Genomic DNA, 16,512 nt, shown 5'->3' on the forward strand with positions numbered 1-16,512 from the left:
TACAGCTTCCTTAACATATTTTGCTTAATCCTTATGTTTCACATTTCTGTGATCCTAGTCCTATCACACTGCTTATTAGATGTTTCCATTTTACTAATTACATTGATTTATAATCTGTATTGAGTCTCAGTGCAAACACTGGACTATAGATAGCGTAATTAAGAAACATGATGACCATCACAGCCATAGGAGGTGGTGGCAGCTGCAAGCATAGCCAGCTTCAAGAGGGGATTTGATAAAAATATGGAGCAGAGGTTCATCAGTGCCTATTAGCTACAGGGTTTGATGGAACTCTCTGTCTGGGGGCAGTGGTGCTCTGTATTCTTGGTGCTTGGGAGGGCAACAGTGGGAGGGCTTCTAGTGTCCTGGCCCCACTGATGGACCCCCTGATGGCACCTGTGTTTTTTTGGCCATTGTGTGACACACAGTGTTGGATTGGATGGACCATTGGCCTGATCCAACATGGCTTCTCTTATGTTCTAACCTGAATAGCCCGGGTTAGCCTGATCGTGTCAGATCTTGGAAGCTAAGCAGGGTTGGCCCTGCTTGGTTTTCGAACAGGAGACTGCCAAGGTCATGACGTGGAAGCAGGCAATGGCAAACCACCTCTGAAGGTCTCTTTCCTTGAAAACCCTATGGGGTTGCCATAAGTCAGCTGTGACTCGATGGCGACATCCACCACAATGAAATATGTTAGTGGGCTCATGGACCATGCTCCCACCATCTTAGATTTCTGGGCTCCAGAAAAGTGTACTTCTTTCCTCGGGCTTGGGCCTTGCCTGTGGGAGCTTAACATTTCAAGAGCTCTTAATTTGAGAAAAAAACACAGCCTGAATGTAGTAGGTGTAGAACTCACTTTTGGTAAACACAGATCGGAATCAGCTTTAAAATATGCTTTGCTCTGCAGCCTGACTGAACTTGCAGACAGAAGAGCAAACTATCCCCTGCCATGCATGCGGAGAGGTTTGTTTTACCAGATTTTGAGGGTTGGGTTCTCTCTGGGTTGCACCAACCATTTGTCCGATGTGACAGTCCTGTAGGGCAAAAGACGGAATGGAATGTGCTGGAGTTGCCTTGTCCAATGGGCAGCACCCGCAGCTATTTGGGGAGGGAGACAGGCATGGAAGGGGGAGGTAGCCACCTGAGGAAACCTCCCAAGAGCCACAAGCCCCTCCCTTGCCTTTCTTCATTCCAGCTCCCTTTCCTTGCTCTGTGCAAATGAATGGCACTCCATTCACTTCTGTGGAATGGGTGAATGAGGAACGTGATCAGCTAGGGCAGGGGTGTCGAACTCATTTGTTATGAGGGCTGGATCTGACATAAATGAGACCTTGTCGGGCCAGCCCTTGGGCCAAGCCATGTTGGGCCGGGCCATAAGTGTACCTATTTAAGATTAGGCAGCAGAGATATAAACTTTATAAAGGACACAGACAAACATAATTAAAGATTTTTAAAAAACCAACTTAAAACATTGGACTTAAAGATGCTTTCTTTGTATATCTCCCATGGGATCCACGGAACTGGACAAAAGAAGCTCTGGCTCTTTCCTTCCCCAGGAGACCAGGAGGGGGAGGAGCCTCAGCCAATGGAGAAAATAGAGGCTATGCTCTGTGAGATTGAGCAAGCCTGGCAAAGCAAGCTGTGATGCAGAAGGAAAACAAGAGAGAGGGAGAAGGAAGCAGATGACAGCTGGTTGCATGGGGGCCTGATAGGAGCCATCCAGGGGGCTGATTTGGCCCCCGGGCCACATGTTTGACACCCCAGAGCTAGGGGAGTGTTTCCTGATTATGTCCAATCACAGCCCCATTCTTCTATCAGTAAGATTCTCAAGCAGGAATACCAGCTGCACCACTCAACAGGGGAGTGCTAGAATTGCCAACCTCCAGGTGGCAGTAAGTTTGTCAGGTCCCCTCTGGCCACTGTAGGGGGATGGAAGGGTAGGGTTGCCAAATCTAGGCTGGAGAACTCCTGGAGATTTGGGGTTGGGGAGGGCAGGGACCTCAGTGGGTTATGATGCCACAGAGTCCACCAGTTTTGTAGAAAAATAGATGGTGGAGTTTATTAGCATAACTAATTAGCATATGCCCCCCCAGCCAAAAGCAACCCGATGCAAGAATGGAGAGCCCTGGGTGAACAAGGCTAAAGATCCAGCCAGCCCAAGCAGGCCTTGCTCGCCTGGGGCTCTCCTGGACTGCCCCCCCCCCACAGTCAAAAGGCCAGCAAGCAACCCGCCACCCAAAATCATATAAGAAGTGGAGAAAGGGTGGTGTGGGCTTCTCCAGGAGTTAATGAGGGCTGCTGGGGGCGTGGCAAAGCCCCTGGTGGCTGTCTGGCTGCCCCCTCTACTAATCCAGGGATTGTTATGCAGCTGCACCTCCTATTCAATGGATAAGGTAGGTGGGGAGGAAGAGGGGCAACCCTCAGAAAGGTTCAGGAGCTGTACTCCTGTGAGCTTCTGCTGAATTTGAGGCCTGGAGTTCACCCTCCCAAGCATCCATTGCCTCCAGGGGAACTGATCTCTGTAGTCCATAGATGAACTGTAATTCCAGAGGATCCCCAGTTCCCACCTGGAGGCTGGCATCTCTCTGTGGGAGCTGGAACTATCCTGGAATTGTGCCTGGTTTCCAGACTACATCCATCATTTATTGATTAGTTATTTCTCCTGGTGGAAATGACTGCTTTGGATGGTGGCTGCACAGCACTGTACCCTATTACAATCCTTCCCCTCCCATTTCTAAACGTCACTCTCTCCTGGCTCCACCCTCAATTCTCCAGCTGTGGCAAGAACCTGGAGGTGGCAATTCTAGGGCAGGCAAAGTTATATATATATTTTTTTGCATAGTGCAAAAATTCCACACTCACCCATAAGGTGAGTTAAGAGTTGCTTAATGCACATTATGCATCTTAAGAACAGCCCTGTGGGATCAGACCAGTGGTGCATCCAGGGCCGACCCTAGATATCTGGCACCCAAGGCAAGGCTAACTTCTGGCGCGCGCCCCCCCCCCCACTGATGTCACCGAGTCACATGGAAGGGTGCCCAATTTGGTGCCCCCAGAAGGCCGGCGCCCTAGACAATTGCCTAGTTTTAGTGGCAGGGCCAGCCTTGGATCTATCTACCCCAGCATCCTGTTTCGTACAGTGACCAATCAGGTCCTCTGGATGGCCAACAACAGGGCATAGAAGCCAAGACCTTCCCCTTATGTTATCTCCCGACTCTGGGATTCAGAAGTTGACTGCGTCTGAATGTGGAGGTTCCCCCTCAGTCACCATGGCTAGTAGCCAATGACAGGCTCATCCTCCATGAAACTATCTAATCCTTCCAGGGTGTCTTGACAGCAGAGGTGGGCTGGCCATTTGACCCCACAAGCAATTTCCTGGCGGGCCACTGCTCTAGAGATCAATTTGAGGACGGGAAGCAAGCCCCAGTAACTTCGCCATGTGTCTCTGGCCCTTCAACGGCAATGAGAATTGGTCTTAGTGGCCATCACCACTTCCTCTGGCAGCCAATTCCACATTTGAATCACTTGCTGTGCAAAGAAGTAACACATCATTTGCTCAAGGTGGCCAGTGGGGGGGGGCGGGGGTGGGTGGATAAGTCATGGGAAAGGGAAGGAGGGAAAAGCCATCACAGGGGTGGCCAAACTTGCTTAATGTAGGAAAGGAAAGATCCCCTGTGCAAGCACCAGTCGTTTCTGACTCTGGGGTGACGTTGCTTTCATGTTTTCACGGCAGATATTTTACGGGGTGGTTTGCCATTGCCTTCCCCAGTCATCTACGCTTCCCCCCTCCAGCAAGCTGGGTACTCATTTTACCGACCTCGGAAGGATGGACGGCTGAGTCAACCTCGACCCGGCTACCTGAAAACCCAACTTCTGATGAGGATCGAACTCAGGTTGTGAGCAGAGTTTGGACTGCAGTACTGCTGCTTTACCACTCTGCGCCATGGGGCTCTTTGCTTAATGTAAGAGCCACATAAAATATATGTCAGACCTTTGAGAGCCACAAAGGAGGGAGGGAAGAAGGAAGGAAGGAAGGCCAATAGATTGGGGGGGGGGGGGGAAGGAGAGGTGGAAAGAAAGCAACTTTAAATGCATTCTCCAAGCTGCTGGCCGACTCGGTGGTGGGTGCTTCAAGAGCCGCACAATATGTGTGAAAGAGTCACATGTGGCTCCTGAGCCACAGTTTGGCCACCCCTGACCCAGTAGGACATCAGAACTCTATAAGGCGAAGAAGCATCAGCGAGGATAGCGTGGTGAACACGCCCCCCTCCCCAACCAGGTCTCTTTCTTAAAGGAATGTTGCCTCTCTCTACAAACATTCCCCGCTCGCCGCCTCTGGTCCTGCCTGCGGGGGGTCCTTTCCACCAAATCGTTTTTCTGAATGCGCAAGAGGGGAGTTTTTACTCGGGAATAAGCCTCACCCCAGACACCGCGCTTCCGAGGCAGACATTCCCCTAACCGGGATCATTGCACGAAGAGCAGTGCCCAGAGAAATCTCTGCAACCGACCCCGTCCCGGACCCGGTTCGTGCTGAAGCCGGTTTCACCACCGGCACCACTAAAAGCATCCGGTAAGGGGGAAATGGAGGGGGTGGGTGGGGAAATAATTACATTTATATTTCCTCTTTCCTAAAAGGGAAATGCCAAACCACCAGATGGACTATGCTATACCTTACATTATTATTACAATATATTATTAGCATACTATACAATGCGTATTGTTAAATTATACAAGCAGTTACATTACAAACAAATGAATAATAATAATAATAGATCCAAGTGGGCAGTCGTGTTGGTCTGAAGCAGAACAAAGAAGGATAATAAATAATAATAATAACAATAATAACAACAACAACGGGAGAGAGGGAAAATGTAATTGCTATACGCTGGGAGAGGGGAAAAACATATAATAAATCACAAATATATAATAAATAATAACTACAATAAAATATGAATCATGCAGAAACGCGGTGATTCATCCATGCGGGCGCCAAGGCACGAGCCGCCGCCTCCCCCGCCCCCTTTAAAAAAAAATCCCGTGGCGTGTATACATGTGTATGTGCGTCACGTGGTTTCCGAAGGCCCGGCGCGCGCCCCGCTCGGCTTCGGCTCGCTCCGTTCCCCTCCCTCCTTTTTCCTCATTCCAACACGCTCGGCCAGTCACCGCCCCTTTTACTCCGTCTCGGCCAATGGCGAGGCGCGGTCGTTAACCCCTGGCGGGGCGGTGCGGAGCTGTGAGGAAAAACTCTTGAGAGGGAAAAGAAGGGGCGGGTGAGGGCGACGAGGAGGCCGTGGCTCGGCTGCCGCTGCCGGTCGAAGTGGCGAGAAGGAAAAGAGACGGCTTGGCCGGGAAAGCGAGAAGAAGGGCCAAAGAAAACAGAGCCGCCCCTTTTCTCCGGTCCCGTGAGCAGAAGGCGGGTGGGGAGGAGCGGCCAGGCCTCGGCCGGTGACCGTGTGTGTGTGTTGGTGCGCGCGCACGGGCGCGCGCGTCCCCCCACCTTTCCTCACAGCGGCGGCGGCGGCCCTGGCTTGAGCGGCAGCCCCGGAGATGATGCCGGTGAGTGGGGCTTGGGGGGAGGGGGGCGATCTTATTTTTTTTTTGGGGGGGGAGAGAAGGTAGACGAAAGGCCTCCCTCATCATCCCTGTCACGACTGGCGGGGAGACGGCGCTTCTCCACCCCCCCTCCTCCCCGTGGCAGGTGGCTGAAGGGATCCCTCTTTGCCTCTGGGGCAGGTCCCTAGATAACAGGGCCAGGTTGCAGAGGCTTCCCCAATGGCTGACAAGGGGGAGCTGCCTCCTCATCCTTCCACCCCTTTTTGACATGCAGGTGAGTAAACCCCCATGATGGGTTAGAGACTGAAGAGGAGGAGGAAGAAGAAGAACTGCAGATTTATACCCCACCTTTCTCTCTGAATCAGAGACGCAGAGCGGCTCACAATCTCCTATATCTTCTCCCCCCACAACAGACACCCTGTGAGGTGGGTGGGGCTGAGAGGGCTCTCACAGCAGCTGCCCTTTCAAGGACAACCTCTGCTAGAGCTATGGCTGACCCAAGGCCATTCCAGCAGGTGCAAGTGGAAGAGTGGGGAATCAAACCCATATAAGAGTCCACTGCACTTAACCACTACACCAAACTGGCTCTCCTGTCAGGAATCCTGTCAGGCTTTCTCTGCTGCCTTTCTCTAACCCCCCCCCCCCCCCCCCCAAAGCTTTGCTAGAGATGACATGGCCAGGTTGCAGAGGCTTCCCCAGTGGCTGACAAGGGAAAGCTGCTTCCTCTTTCTTTCCACCCCTTTTTGACATGCAGGTGAGTAACCCCCATGATGGGTTAGAGACTGAAGAGGAGGAGGATCTGAGCAGCTGTTGCGGAGGGGAAATCCTCCCCACTAATCTGTGATTATGAGTGGGGTTTTAAAAAATATATAGTTGTCACTGACAGGTTGTTTCATCTGTTGTTGAACGATTTTTTTTTAAAGGCTGGTTGTTATTGTGGAATAGTCAAAGGAGGAAACTGGGAGGTGTGTATGCTTTTCTGGCCCTTCATCAGGGTACAGTCATGTGCGTTGTCTGTCTCTGAATATGCACCAAGGAGACACCCGAAATGCATGATGAGAGGCCACAGCTAGACTGGCTAAGGCTGCAATCCTATGCATGCTTTCCTCATGAGTAAGCCTCATTGAATCTAGATGGACTTGAATAAGAAGGCTTGTTACCCCTTTCTCTGTCTTGGTAGAAATGTATGACTGTCCCCCCGTTTTGGAAATACACATCTCTTGCTGTATATATTTCTTCCCTGTATATATTTTTTTAAAAGAATGCAGCTTTGCTTGGAGTTTTTCCTCATCTGACAGACATTTATTTACAGGCAGTGGTTTCTCTGGCAACGTGCTGGTCTGCGTTACTTGGGGTGGATTTTCTTTTAATGTCGGGGAGGGAGTGGGTGGGAGAATGTGCTGCTTCATGGTCATTCGTGGCTTTATAACTGACTCTTGCAGTTGGTGAATCATTCAGTTGTTTGGTTCTGAAGGTTTTCTTGAACCTCTTCCCTTTTTTAATTTGTAAGAGAGATATTTAGCAAGAAATATAGTTAACAAATGGATATTTTTTTTTAAAAAAAATCTCCCTTCTAAAAATAGAAGAGAGGAGGGGGAGATTCCCTGCAGTACCTGCATTTATAGGTAAGCGCTGGAATGCTTGAACAGGAGGAGGTGACCAAAATCAAACGAGTACACCATAAACGAGCATTTATTTTATGGTTCAGAGGAGGCAGTATGAATGAGATCTGGCTGTAGTGTAAGACAAGAGCTTTACGAAGCAGGCTTTTCAGCATGGATCCCAAGGCAAAGTGACTCTAATGTATTAAATTTTAAGGTATGGGGGGAAGGTCTTAAATATGACTGTGTTAGAATTGCCAGAATGCAGAATTGATATATTAAACTATCTTATGGTTTAGGTCTCTGAACTGCAAAATATTTATATCTTGGTACTCTTACCGACTAACTGCAGTCCATTAAATACTTCCTCCAGAGTATCTCCAGTGGCTTAACTGGAACTGTTCCAATAGGAATTTTCTGAAGAGGTGAATGTTGGACATAGCATTATTGAAAATGTGCCTCTATAAGAGTTGTTGTCAAGGCCTATGCTTATAAATTGAAGATGATTATATTTGTTGTTAGGAGATGGCTGTAAAACAGGCACAGGGAGTTTTTGTGATGTGTGATCTGATTTATGTCTTACATCTTCCGAACGCTGTTCTGTGAGCTGTATTCACGCTATAACTGTGATTAAAGATCTCTTCTCCCCATTACCTTGAATGATTTTCTTCATTTTATTATTTGCTTTGAAAAATACTGAGCATTAATTTCTGTTTTCAGTGGCTTTCATTCTTGTGTTAAATTCTGCTCTTTGTGGCCATGTGAGATCTCAGTTACATAAAGTATTTTTAATGTTGCTTACAGAATATTTTAGCAGCACTAATCAGTTTTTATGTAAAAACCAGCAGCTACTTATGTAAACTGCATTTGAAGTTATATTTTGTTTAATCCCAAGCGTTAGATTGTGTTTCTTTTTCTTGGAGAACATGCTTTACTTGTAGTAAAGCCATATCCTTTATTCTGTCATAATGCAGAAAACCGTGCATAGAAAGCTTGAAACAGTTACCATGAATTTCAGTTCTGACCTTCAGCATCATGATACTCCATTTCTGGACATCAGCATGAATGGTACATGTTCAGAATTATGTCCAGTTGTTTCATGGCCTCCCTCTATGGATGGGGAAGTTGATACAGCTGGGGTTATTTTTTTTTCTTTGACCACATTCATTTTGTGTCTATGGCAGCAGGCCACAAACCACATAAAATGATTTAATCTAACCGAAGTCTCTATAGCAAAGCTTCGTTAAGTGCTTATTGCTTATATTCAGCTGTAAAAAGGCCAAGGACCATCAGGTATCACTCATTTACGGTTTATCCACATATATGCTAGGAAGAGTGGATTTAAAGTGCTGTAGCACTATATGCAAATACTACGTAGGGAAAGAAATAAGTACTTTGAAAGAATATCCCGTGTAGTCCAGCTCCGCTCTTTTCCCTGGAACCTACATTCTCATTTCAGCATGCTGCTTTATTACCAGCAGTACTGGTAGTTGTAGCTGTTCCCAGTCCATTGCCTACGCAGTACTTCAGGGACAGAGGATTAACAGAGGGCAGAAACCAGAGGTGTGGGTGTTGGAGGGGAAGGCTGAAACAGTAGTCCAGCTTTTAAAGGAATGAAAACTCTAATAGACGCTGAGATGGGAGCTCACAGCAAAGAGAAGTGATATCCTAGGGAATGAGAAAAATCCAGATGTGTTTTAGTTCTTCCTCATGTATGTACACTTCTTTCTGAGAACAGAGTTTGAGTCCAGTGGCACCTTTAAGTCCAACAGAGTTTTATTCTGTGTATGAGCTTTCATGTGCACACACACTTCAGATACATTGAAACAGAAGTCACCAACATTTACATACAGATAATGGGTGAATAGGATGTTTGCCAGGGAAGGCCATCAAGATACATAAGTAACAGAGAAGTAAAGACATTATAGAACTTAAAGGTGCCAGTGGACTCAAACTTTGTTCTGCTTTAGACCAACATGGCTGGACCCACCTGAATCTACTTCTTCCCCAGGGCAAAGCAGGCTGAATGGCAGAATAGTGGAACTGACTGATTCCCTTCCCCCTTCAGCTTCCTTCCACCACAGTTGAATGGCTTATGAACAGCTGTTGGTGGTGGCATGGTGTTTTCAGAATCTCCTTCAGTGTAATGCCACCCTCCCCCCCACGCCTTATCTAATGTTAACAAGATTGGGGAAGCCGGCCTTGAATGTGCTGCAGGAAAATAAGGTCTGAATGCTTTTGTTCTGAATGTTTTCATTCTGAAGTCAGTCTGGACTAGAGTTACGTTTTCATTGTGAATTCAGTCTGGACTTGAGTTATGTTCAGCAAATTCAAGTGGTTGCAGAACAAAACAAAATCTCATGTGACCGAAGCCATGAGACTGCAGAAATCAATTCCATGGAGAATTCTTTTGGCATGTTAATGTGAATATAGTAGAGATTGTGTGGTGATAATGTGGCTGCATGGGAAAAAATGGAGTGGCAGTTAATGAATAGGCATTTGCATTCTGGGCATATTTTGGGCACAAGGGTTAATTCATTGTAACTTTTCTTGGATAGAAAGTAGGGTTCCTTGATTTAGAAAAAAAAGACCCTGTTAACAGCACTCTCCCCCAAGACTCACACTTAGAATTGTTTTCCTGATGCTGTAACCCAGGGATGGCCAAACTTGTTTACGATAAGAGCCACATAGAATAGATGTCAGATGGTTGAGAGCCGCAAGACATGAATGTCAGAGTTTGAGGGAGGGAAGGAAGGAAGGAAAAAAATAGATGGGGGAGGATTGAGGTGGAAAGAAAGCAACTTTAACTTTAAATGCATTCTCCAAGCCCCTGGCTGGCTTGGAGAAGTGATTTAAAGAGACAAACACCTTTTCCAAGTTGACTGATGGCATGGTGGGAGCTTTGAGAGCCACACAATATGTGTGAAACAGCCACATGTGACTCCTGAACCACAGTTCGGTCACCCCTGCTCTAACCCATTGCAGTAGGGATGGCATCTTGTAGGTTCTAATGGCTTATCATGTGGTAAATAGCTTAGATAATGAGTCCGAAAGAGCTGCTGGCCAGTTCTGTAAAGCTAGTTACTGCCAGACAGTTCACTTGTTTTCCATAGCCTTCAAAGTAATGGTCATTGCAAAAAATGTTTGTCGTGCTTTTTTTAAAATCTGCATGGGAGGAGCCATGTTCAGGATCAGGTATGAGAATATTACTGGGCAACAGGTTACATTTAATGGCCATTTAGCGCATGCAAAACCCACTTTTGCTGTAAGTCTTCCCAAAGCTTCCACTCCCTCTCCCTTGGCCGTATGACCCACTTTTGGGCCTTAACTCACAGTTTAAGAACCATTGTCTTAGTAGCCATAAACTGAAAACACTGCATGAGTCTTTTTTCAAAGATTGCAAGACCGAGCCAGAGTTTCCTAAGTGTCCCACTAACAGTGCTTATATTTACCCAAACACTTCAGAGTAAAAGATGACATGTACAATCGTAGTTCAAGGCTTCTAAGGAGGCAAGAAATCTGATAAAAAGGCAGCTGTCCCCATTGTGTCCCCAGCACCTTTTAATTAATGGATGCTTGCCTTGCATCTTAATGGAGCAGTGGTGAGCAACAGCATATTGTTTTCCTGCTTACTTAACAACTCAAAATTGCGTAGGACTGGTTGTGGAGGAGATTGTCTGTTTCATAGTCTAAAATATATCCTGCCTGTTGCTGCCAATTTGTTTGTTGGGATTCCTGGCTGAACATTAACCTGAGTCCAACTTGCTTGTGTCTTTAATAATGACTTGATACGTAGAAATTGGCAAGTGAAGTTTTTCATATCATGGAAATATATTATCACCTCCTAATGGTTTCATGTCAAGTTGCTGCTAAAGACACCATTACAGTGACTAGTTGAAAAATTGGCAAGCATATTTGCAATGACTTCGGAGGAGGGGGAAACATTCTTGTACAGCTGATTGAAAAGTAACAATTGGTATTTTATGCTTGCATATAAAATCTTTGTAGGGAGAAAAATGGGCATTAGTTAGCTCAGGGGTCCCCGACACCATGTGGTACCTATGCATGCTATAGCACCTGGTGCCTGCCAAGTGCTTTTAGAATATGGGAGGGACTAGGTGGATGGATGTTTGCTCAACAGGGCATCTGATTCGCTGTACAGATTAAAGGCATCCTGTTAAACAGAGATTTTGCCTGAAATGTCAAGGAGTTTCCATTACAGTTATATATAACCTTGCTCCTTGACATTTTGTGGTTGGCTCCACCTCCTGTGGTAGCCATTTTGTGATTGTGCTCCTGCCCTGTGTCAGAATTTGGAAGTGCCTGCAGTGACTGTGCAGTCTCAAAAAGGTTGGGGACTTCTGAGTTAGCTTGTGACTTGTCAAGAGAACAAAATTAGGTGTGTAATATGGAAAATAGTGTCAGTTAATTATAGCTATAATTACTAATGCCTGAGTCTTTGGACTGAATAAGTGTATCTTTGCACATAATGAAAATGAAGAATCACTGGCTTTGCCAGGGATCTTGAGGAGCCCTTGAACTTATGGTTGGGGTATTACATAGAAATGGACTCTTCAGAATTGATTCATTAGCAGGCTACAGTAGTTTTAAAGCTGAGGTGGTAAGCAGGTTACAGCTAGATAAGCAGGGGCAAAACTAGGTATTTGACTAAGCAAAGAGAGCCAATTTGGTGTAGTGGTTAAGAACGGTGGACTCTAGGGTTTGATTCCCCATTCTTCCACATAAAACCAGCCGGGTGATCTTGGGTCAGCCACAGTTCTCTTAGAGCTGTTCTCTTAGTAGCAGTTCTCGAAATAGCTTTCTCATCCCCACCTACCTAATAGGATGTCTGTTATAGGGAGAGAAAGGGAAGATGATTGTAAAGCCACACTCAGACTCCAAGTGAAGAGCAGGGTATAAATCCAGCTCTTTTCTGAAGGCCAAGGTTTAACCTGGAACATTTATACTAAGGTGCAAACTAGAAGTGATGAATTGTAATGCATCACATTGTGGTTTTCCTGACCACCCATCTTATTCTGCTCAGACACATGGCAGCTGCTGGGAACTAAGTTCCCAGTTGTCTCAGGGGCTTACTTCAAAAGAGGGCTGTGGTGCAGGGGGAAAGGGAGCCTTCAGCCTTCCATTTGTGCTATTTTCCCAACCTAGAACAGCCCAGGGATGGTGGGAGGCATTATTTTGCCCCACTGGGGAGCTGCATGTGCTCTGAATATTGCTTGTGCAGATCCCACCTTCACAGGGCAAGTAACCTCTCCGGTCTCCGCACTGGGAAACCCAAGTCCAACTTGAATCATTCTGGAGCCTAAAGTGGAGAGTGTTGCCACTTTGCGCATCCACACAGCTCTCAAAGAATTGCAAGGGGTGTCAGCAAGTAAACCAGAGTATTTCTGGCCTTTTCTAACACCCCTTCCCCCTTCTGATTATAATTATTCCTTTATTCAAGGGCACAATACTTGTTCTCATGCCCCAGCAGTTACCCTGAGATAAAAGCCATTTATTTTGTTTCACTTGGTAACTTGTGTACAGTAGCAAACAGTGAAGTACAGAGAGAGAGAGTTTAATCTCTGATTAACTGACACCAGGTATGCAGAGGCAAATAGAATTTACAGTGACCTGGGTCTCAGAGTGAGCAAGGGTATGCGGTTAAAATGCCACTCACCTTCTGCCTTGGTAGGCCCAGGACTGTTGATTCACAATAACAGATCTGAATTAAGTCATTGCAGTAGCTCTGGCTGTCCCTTTTAGAGTTGACAAGAGAGTCCTATGGTTGATTTTAGCCTAAGTAATTTTAAACAAGTTCTTTTACAAATAATACTTGAATTCTAAGTGATAGCTCAACAAATACCTTTCATGCTTGCCCGAGAAGAGTACCAAGGGGAATTCAGGATTTCTGTGTTGCATATTTATGTTTTGCATTAATTATATAAAATGAATTTGAGCTGTGGCACGATTATATGGAGATTTTATGTTTAAAATATGCTTCTCCATGGTTACCAGTTCTCATTCTGCACATTGTTGCAACATTCTGCGGATTGTTGCAACTAGAATTTGGACTCAAAGCCAATAACATTTTTCATTTACTGTGACTTGCCGTCATGCTGTGTTGAAGGTACTAATATAAGTGACTTGAACTGTTGCTTAAATAAAGCATGAAATCCGTCTCCACGTGTATCGCTAAATGTCTCAGCAAATTTGCAGCTTCGTTTGTTTGTTCATCTGCTGTTACATTTTTTTAAAAAGTGTTGAGGTAAGCACAATTTTATATTCCTTGATGCAGAATGGAGTTTCTCCCTAGAAAGCTGGCTAAACTGACACTGTTATACTTTCTTCACATCACGAGAAGACAGGACTCACTGGAAAGGACAATAATGCCAGAAAAAGTTGAAGGCAGTCAGAAAAGAGAGAAAACCAACATGAGATGGATTGACTCAATAAAGGAAGCCACTGCGTTCAGTTTGCAAGATCTGAGCAATGCTGTTAATGATAGGAAGTTTTAGAGGTAGCGTTGCCAGTTGGGGGCAAGAGATATCCTGGTCTGGAGTCCCTCCCCCTGCTTCAGGGCTATTGGTGGTAAGCACAGCAGTGGTAGGTGGCATGGCACTGAGTGCCTCCGAGCGCACCCGCTGTCCCTGCTGCCCCCGCTCAGCCTTTCTGCCTGGGAAGACTGAGCAGGGGTGGTGGGTGCGCTTGGAGGTGCTCAGAGCCTGGCTTTGACTGCACCCAGTGCCCCTTACCCGCCCCCCCACTGCCTGCTTGCAGGTAGGTGTTGAGGTGGAGGAGGGCAGAGGAGAGGTGGGCAGCAAAGCTGAGCGTGGTGGTGACAGGTAAGGGGCACTGGGGGTGGCAGGGTGCACGGGGGAGGCTGGCCTCCCCTGAGAGCAAGAAGCACCCTAAGTGTGGGGAATACTTGCTGGGTGCTCCATAATACCCTATGGAGATCAGTCCCCATAGGGTATAATGGAAAATCAATCTGTGGGTATCTGGGGGTGGTGTTTTTTGAGGTAGAGGCATTAGATTTTCAGTGTAGCTGGTGATGCTTCTCTTTAAACACCCCCCCCCCGGCAGGTTTCAATAAGATTGGATCAGGGGGTCCAATTCTTTGAGCCCCAAAAGAATGTACCCCCATCCTCCATTTCTAATTGGAAGGAAAGCATTTAAAAGGAATGCGTCCCTTTAAATAGCAGATTAACCAGAATTTGCTTTGTAGTTTCCTTTTCTCGAGCCTCTCTCCTCCTTCCCGAAATCTCCTGGTAAGTCCCCCACCTACTTGTCAGCCTCACCTGGCAACCCTATTTGGAGGTCATTAATTCATAGGGTTGCCATTATTTGGAAGTGATTTGACAGCACATAACGTGCACAATGAGCAGTAACTTGCGTTCTTTGTCCTAATGGTAACAAATGAAGTGGACTGAATATCAAGTAGGTTTTTTATTTTCCTAGCACATATTGGATATGATCCAACTCTGGCCACACATAAATAAGCTGTTAACATGAGACTAGTTGAACAGGAATGTGAATGTGGAATGTCAATCCCATTCAGTGTAGTGCAGCATGGATTAACTGCCTCCGTTTCTGAAAGTGCATCAGAACAAGCATACAGTTCATGTATTGGTTAAAGTAGGGGTGTTGAACTCATTTGTTAGGAGGGCCGGATCTGACACAAATGGGAACTTGTGGGGACAGACCATGTGTATCATAAAATGTAATGTGAGGTAGCAGAGATATAAATTTTATAAAGGACACAGACAAACACAAAGATATTTTTTAACTTAAAACGCAAACATACTTAAAACATTTGCAGTGTTTTGTTTAAAATGGATAGGTGGGGGAATAGTGGGATTTGGCAATGCAATTTTTCAAATAAAACATGAAGAAAAAACACAAGGGTCAAAGTAGAAATTAAAAATATAAAATGCTCTGAACTTGGGAAAACAATGAAATGGCATTGCAAGCTTCTCTCCCCTACCCCCCCCCCGGGGTCTGCTCAGATTGACAGTGGTTCTCCAGTGTAATATCCCCCTTTGACTGTGGGTTCCCAGGTTAAATCAGGTCCCTTGAACAGAGACAAGTTGGCTCAAAGCATCAACCCTTTATTTGCAAGACACAACTCCAGGAAACCTGAGCTTTGGCTGTCTATATAGGAACTGAAAGCACACTGCAGCACAGATAAAGCTGCAAGAAAAACAAGGGATCGATTTTCTATCAAGGTCCCTGGGCCCTATCTATCTGAGCACAGAGACCTTAACGGAAGATCCACTCCACGTTCTCCCCGCAGCTTTGATGGAGAGTCCATTCCATGTTTTCCTTGCAGCTTTGTCTGTGCTGCAGCCTGCAAAGACAAGGCAGGGAACTGAAAGAGCAGGGAACTTCATAGGAGCTTCTAAGGGTGAGGATGGGAGTGGGGAGGGAAGAGCCCTGGGGGCCTGATTCAAGCCCTGGGTGGGTCAGTTCTGGCCTGCAGACCGACTTTTGACAGCCCTGGGTTAAAGTCTTTCTGTCCCACCTTTCCAACTCAGTCCGAGGCAACTCATAACAATAACTGATATAGAATAAAAGCAACAAATAACATTACAGACAGCAGGAGAGAAGTGTCAGCCGGCTCAGCAACAGCAAGCAAAGCCAGAGAAAAGCACGAGGATAAAGCCGAGTTCAAGAGGCCATACCAGATACCATCCAATATAATCACAGCCCAACCAAAACAACAATGCTACTATTTTTATAACATCGGTGCAGATCTGTTTCTGATTGAGATCTGTACTTACTTCAAACCTAACCAATAAAAAGCACATCAAAATCTATTTCTAAAACAGTAGATTTTTACAAACTTGCTTGGATTTCCTTAAGGATCTGTAATGCAAAATGGAGAACCATAAGCCCTTTTGATTACTGTAATGTGCTCTACATGGGACTGCATCAAACCATTCAGAAATTCCAGTTGGGCCAAAATGTGGTAGCCAGGCTATTGTTGGGACACAGATACAGGATTTCTATCATTCTTATGCTGGAAGATCTTCCCATACTGTCCCAAATCCTGTTCCCTCCTCTGTTTCTGCCTGCCAAAGTAAGTCAGGTGGTAACCAGAGACAGCCCCCCAGCCCCAGTAGTAACAGGCCCACCTGGTAGTACCCTTCCCCTTGATGCTTTCCTGGCACCTATCTTGCTGTCCTTTGGATGCTAGGTCAAAAGACTTTGCTCTCTGCAGGCTTTTAAATGAAGTACTCCCATCTTTTAAAAACAGTATTTAACTACTGTTTTCTTTTCAAAAGCTGTTGCATGAGGAATGTTTTATGAATATCATCCACGGATGCTATGTCCATGGATACTATGTTAATACTGAGAA

General features: G+C 46.0%; 1 protein-coding gene across 2 annotated transcripts in view; it reads left to right on the top strand.

Annotated features, from left to right (window-relative positions):
* Positions 1-5,235: 5,235 nt before the first annotated feature.
* The window catches only part of PPP1R13B (protein phosphatase 1 regulatory subunit 13B), an 88,973-nt gene continuing 77,696 nt past the window's right edge, over positions 5,236-16,512 (top strand). The window contains exon 1 of one of the 2 annotated variants that reach the window (XM_060263122.1): positions 5,236-5,556. In XM_060263122.1, coding sequence (XP_060119105.1) covers positions 5,548-5,556 — 9 coding nt within the window. In that variant the 5' untranslated portion in view covers positions 5,236-5,547. The remainder of the gene's footprint in view (positions 5,557-16,512) is intronic. The other variant, XM_060263118.1, reaches the window with a different exon arrangement.

This window comes from Heteronotia binoei, chromosome 21 (genome assembly GCF_032191835.1).
Source record: "Heteronotia binoei isolate CCM8104 ecotype False Entrance Well chromosome 21, APGP_CSIRO_Hbin_v1, whole genome shotgun sequence".
NCBI classification, from domain to species: Eukaryota; Metazoa; Chordata; class Lepidosauria; order Squamata; family Gekkonidae; genus Heteronotia; species Heteronotia binoei.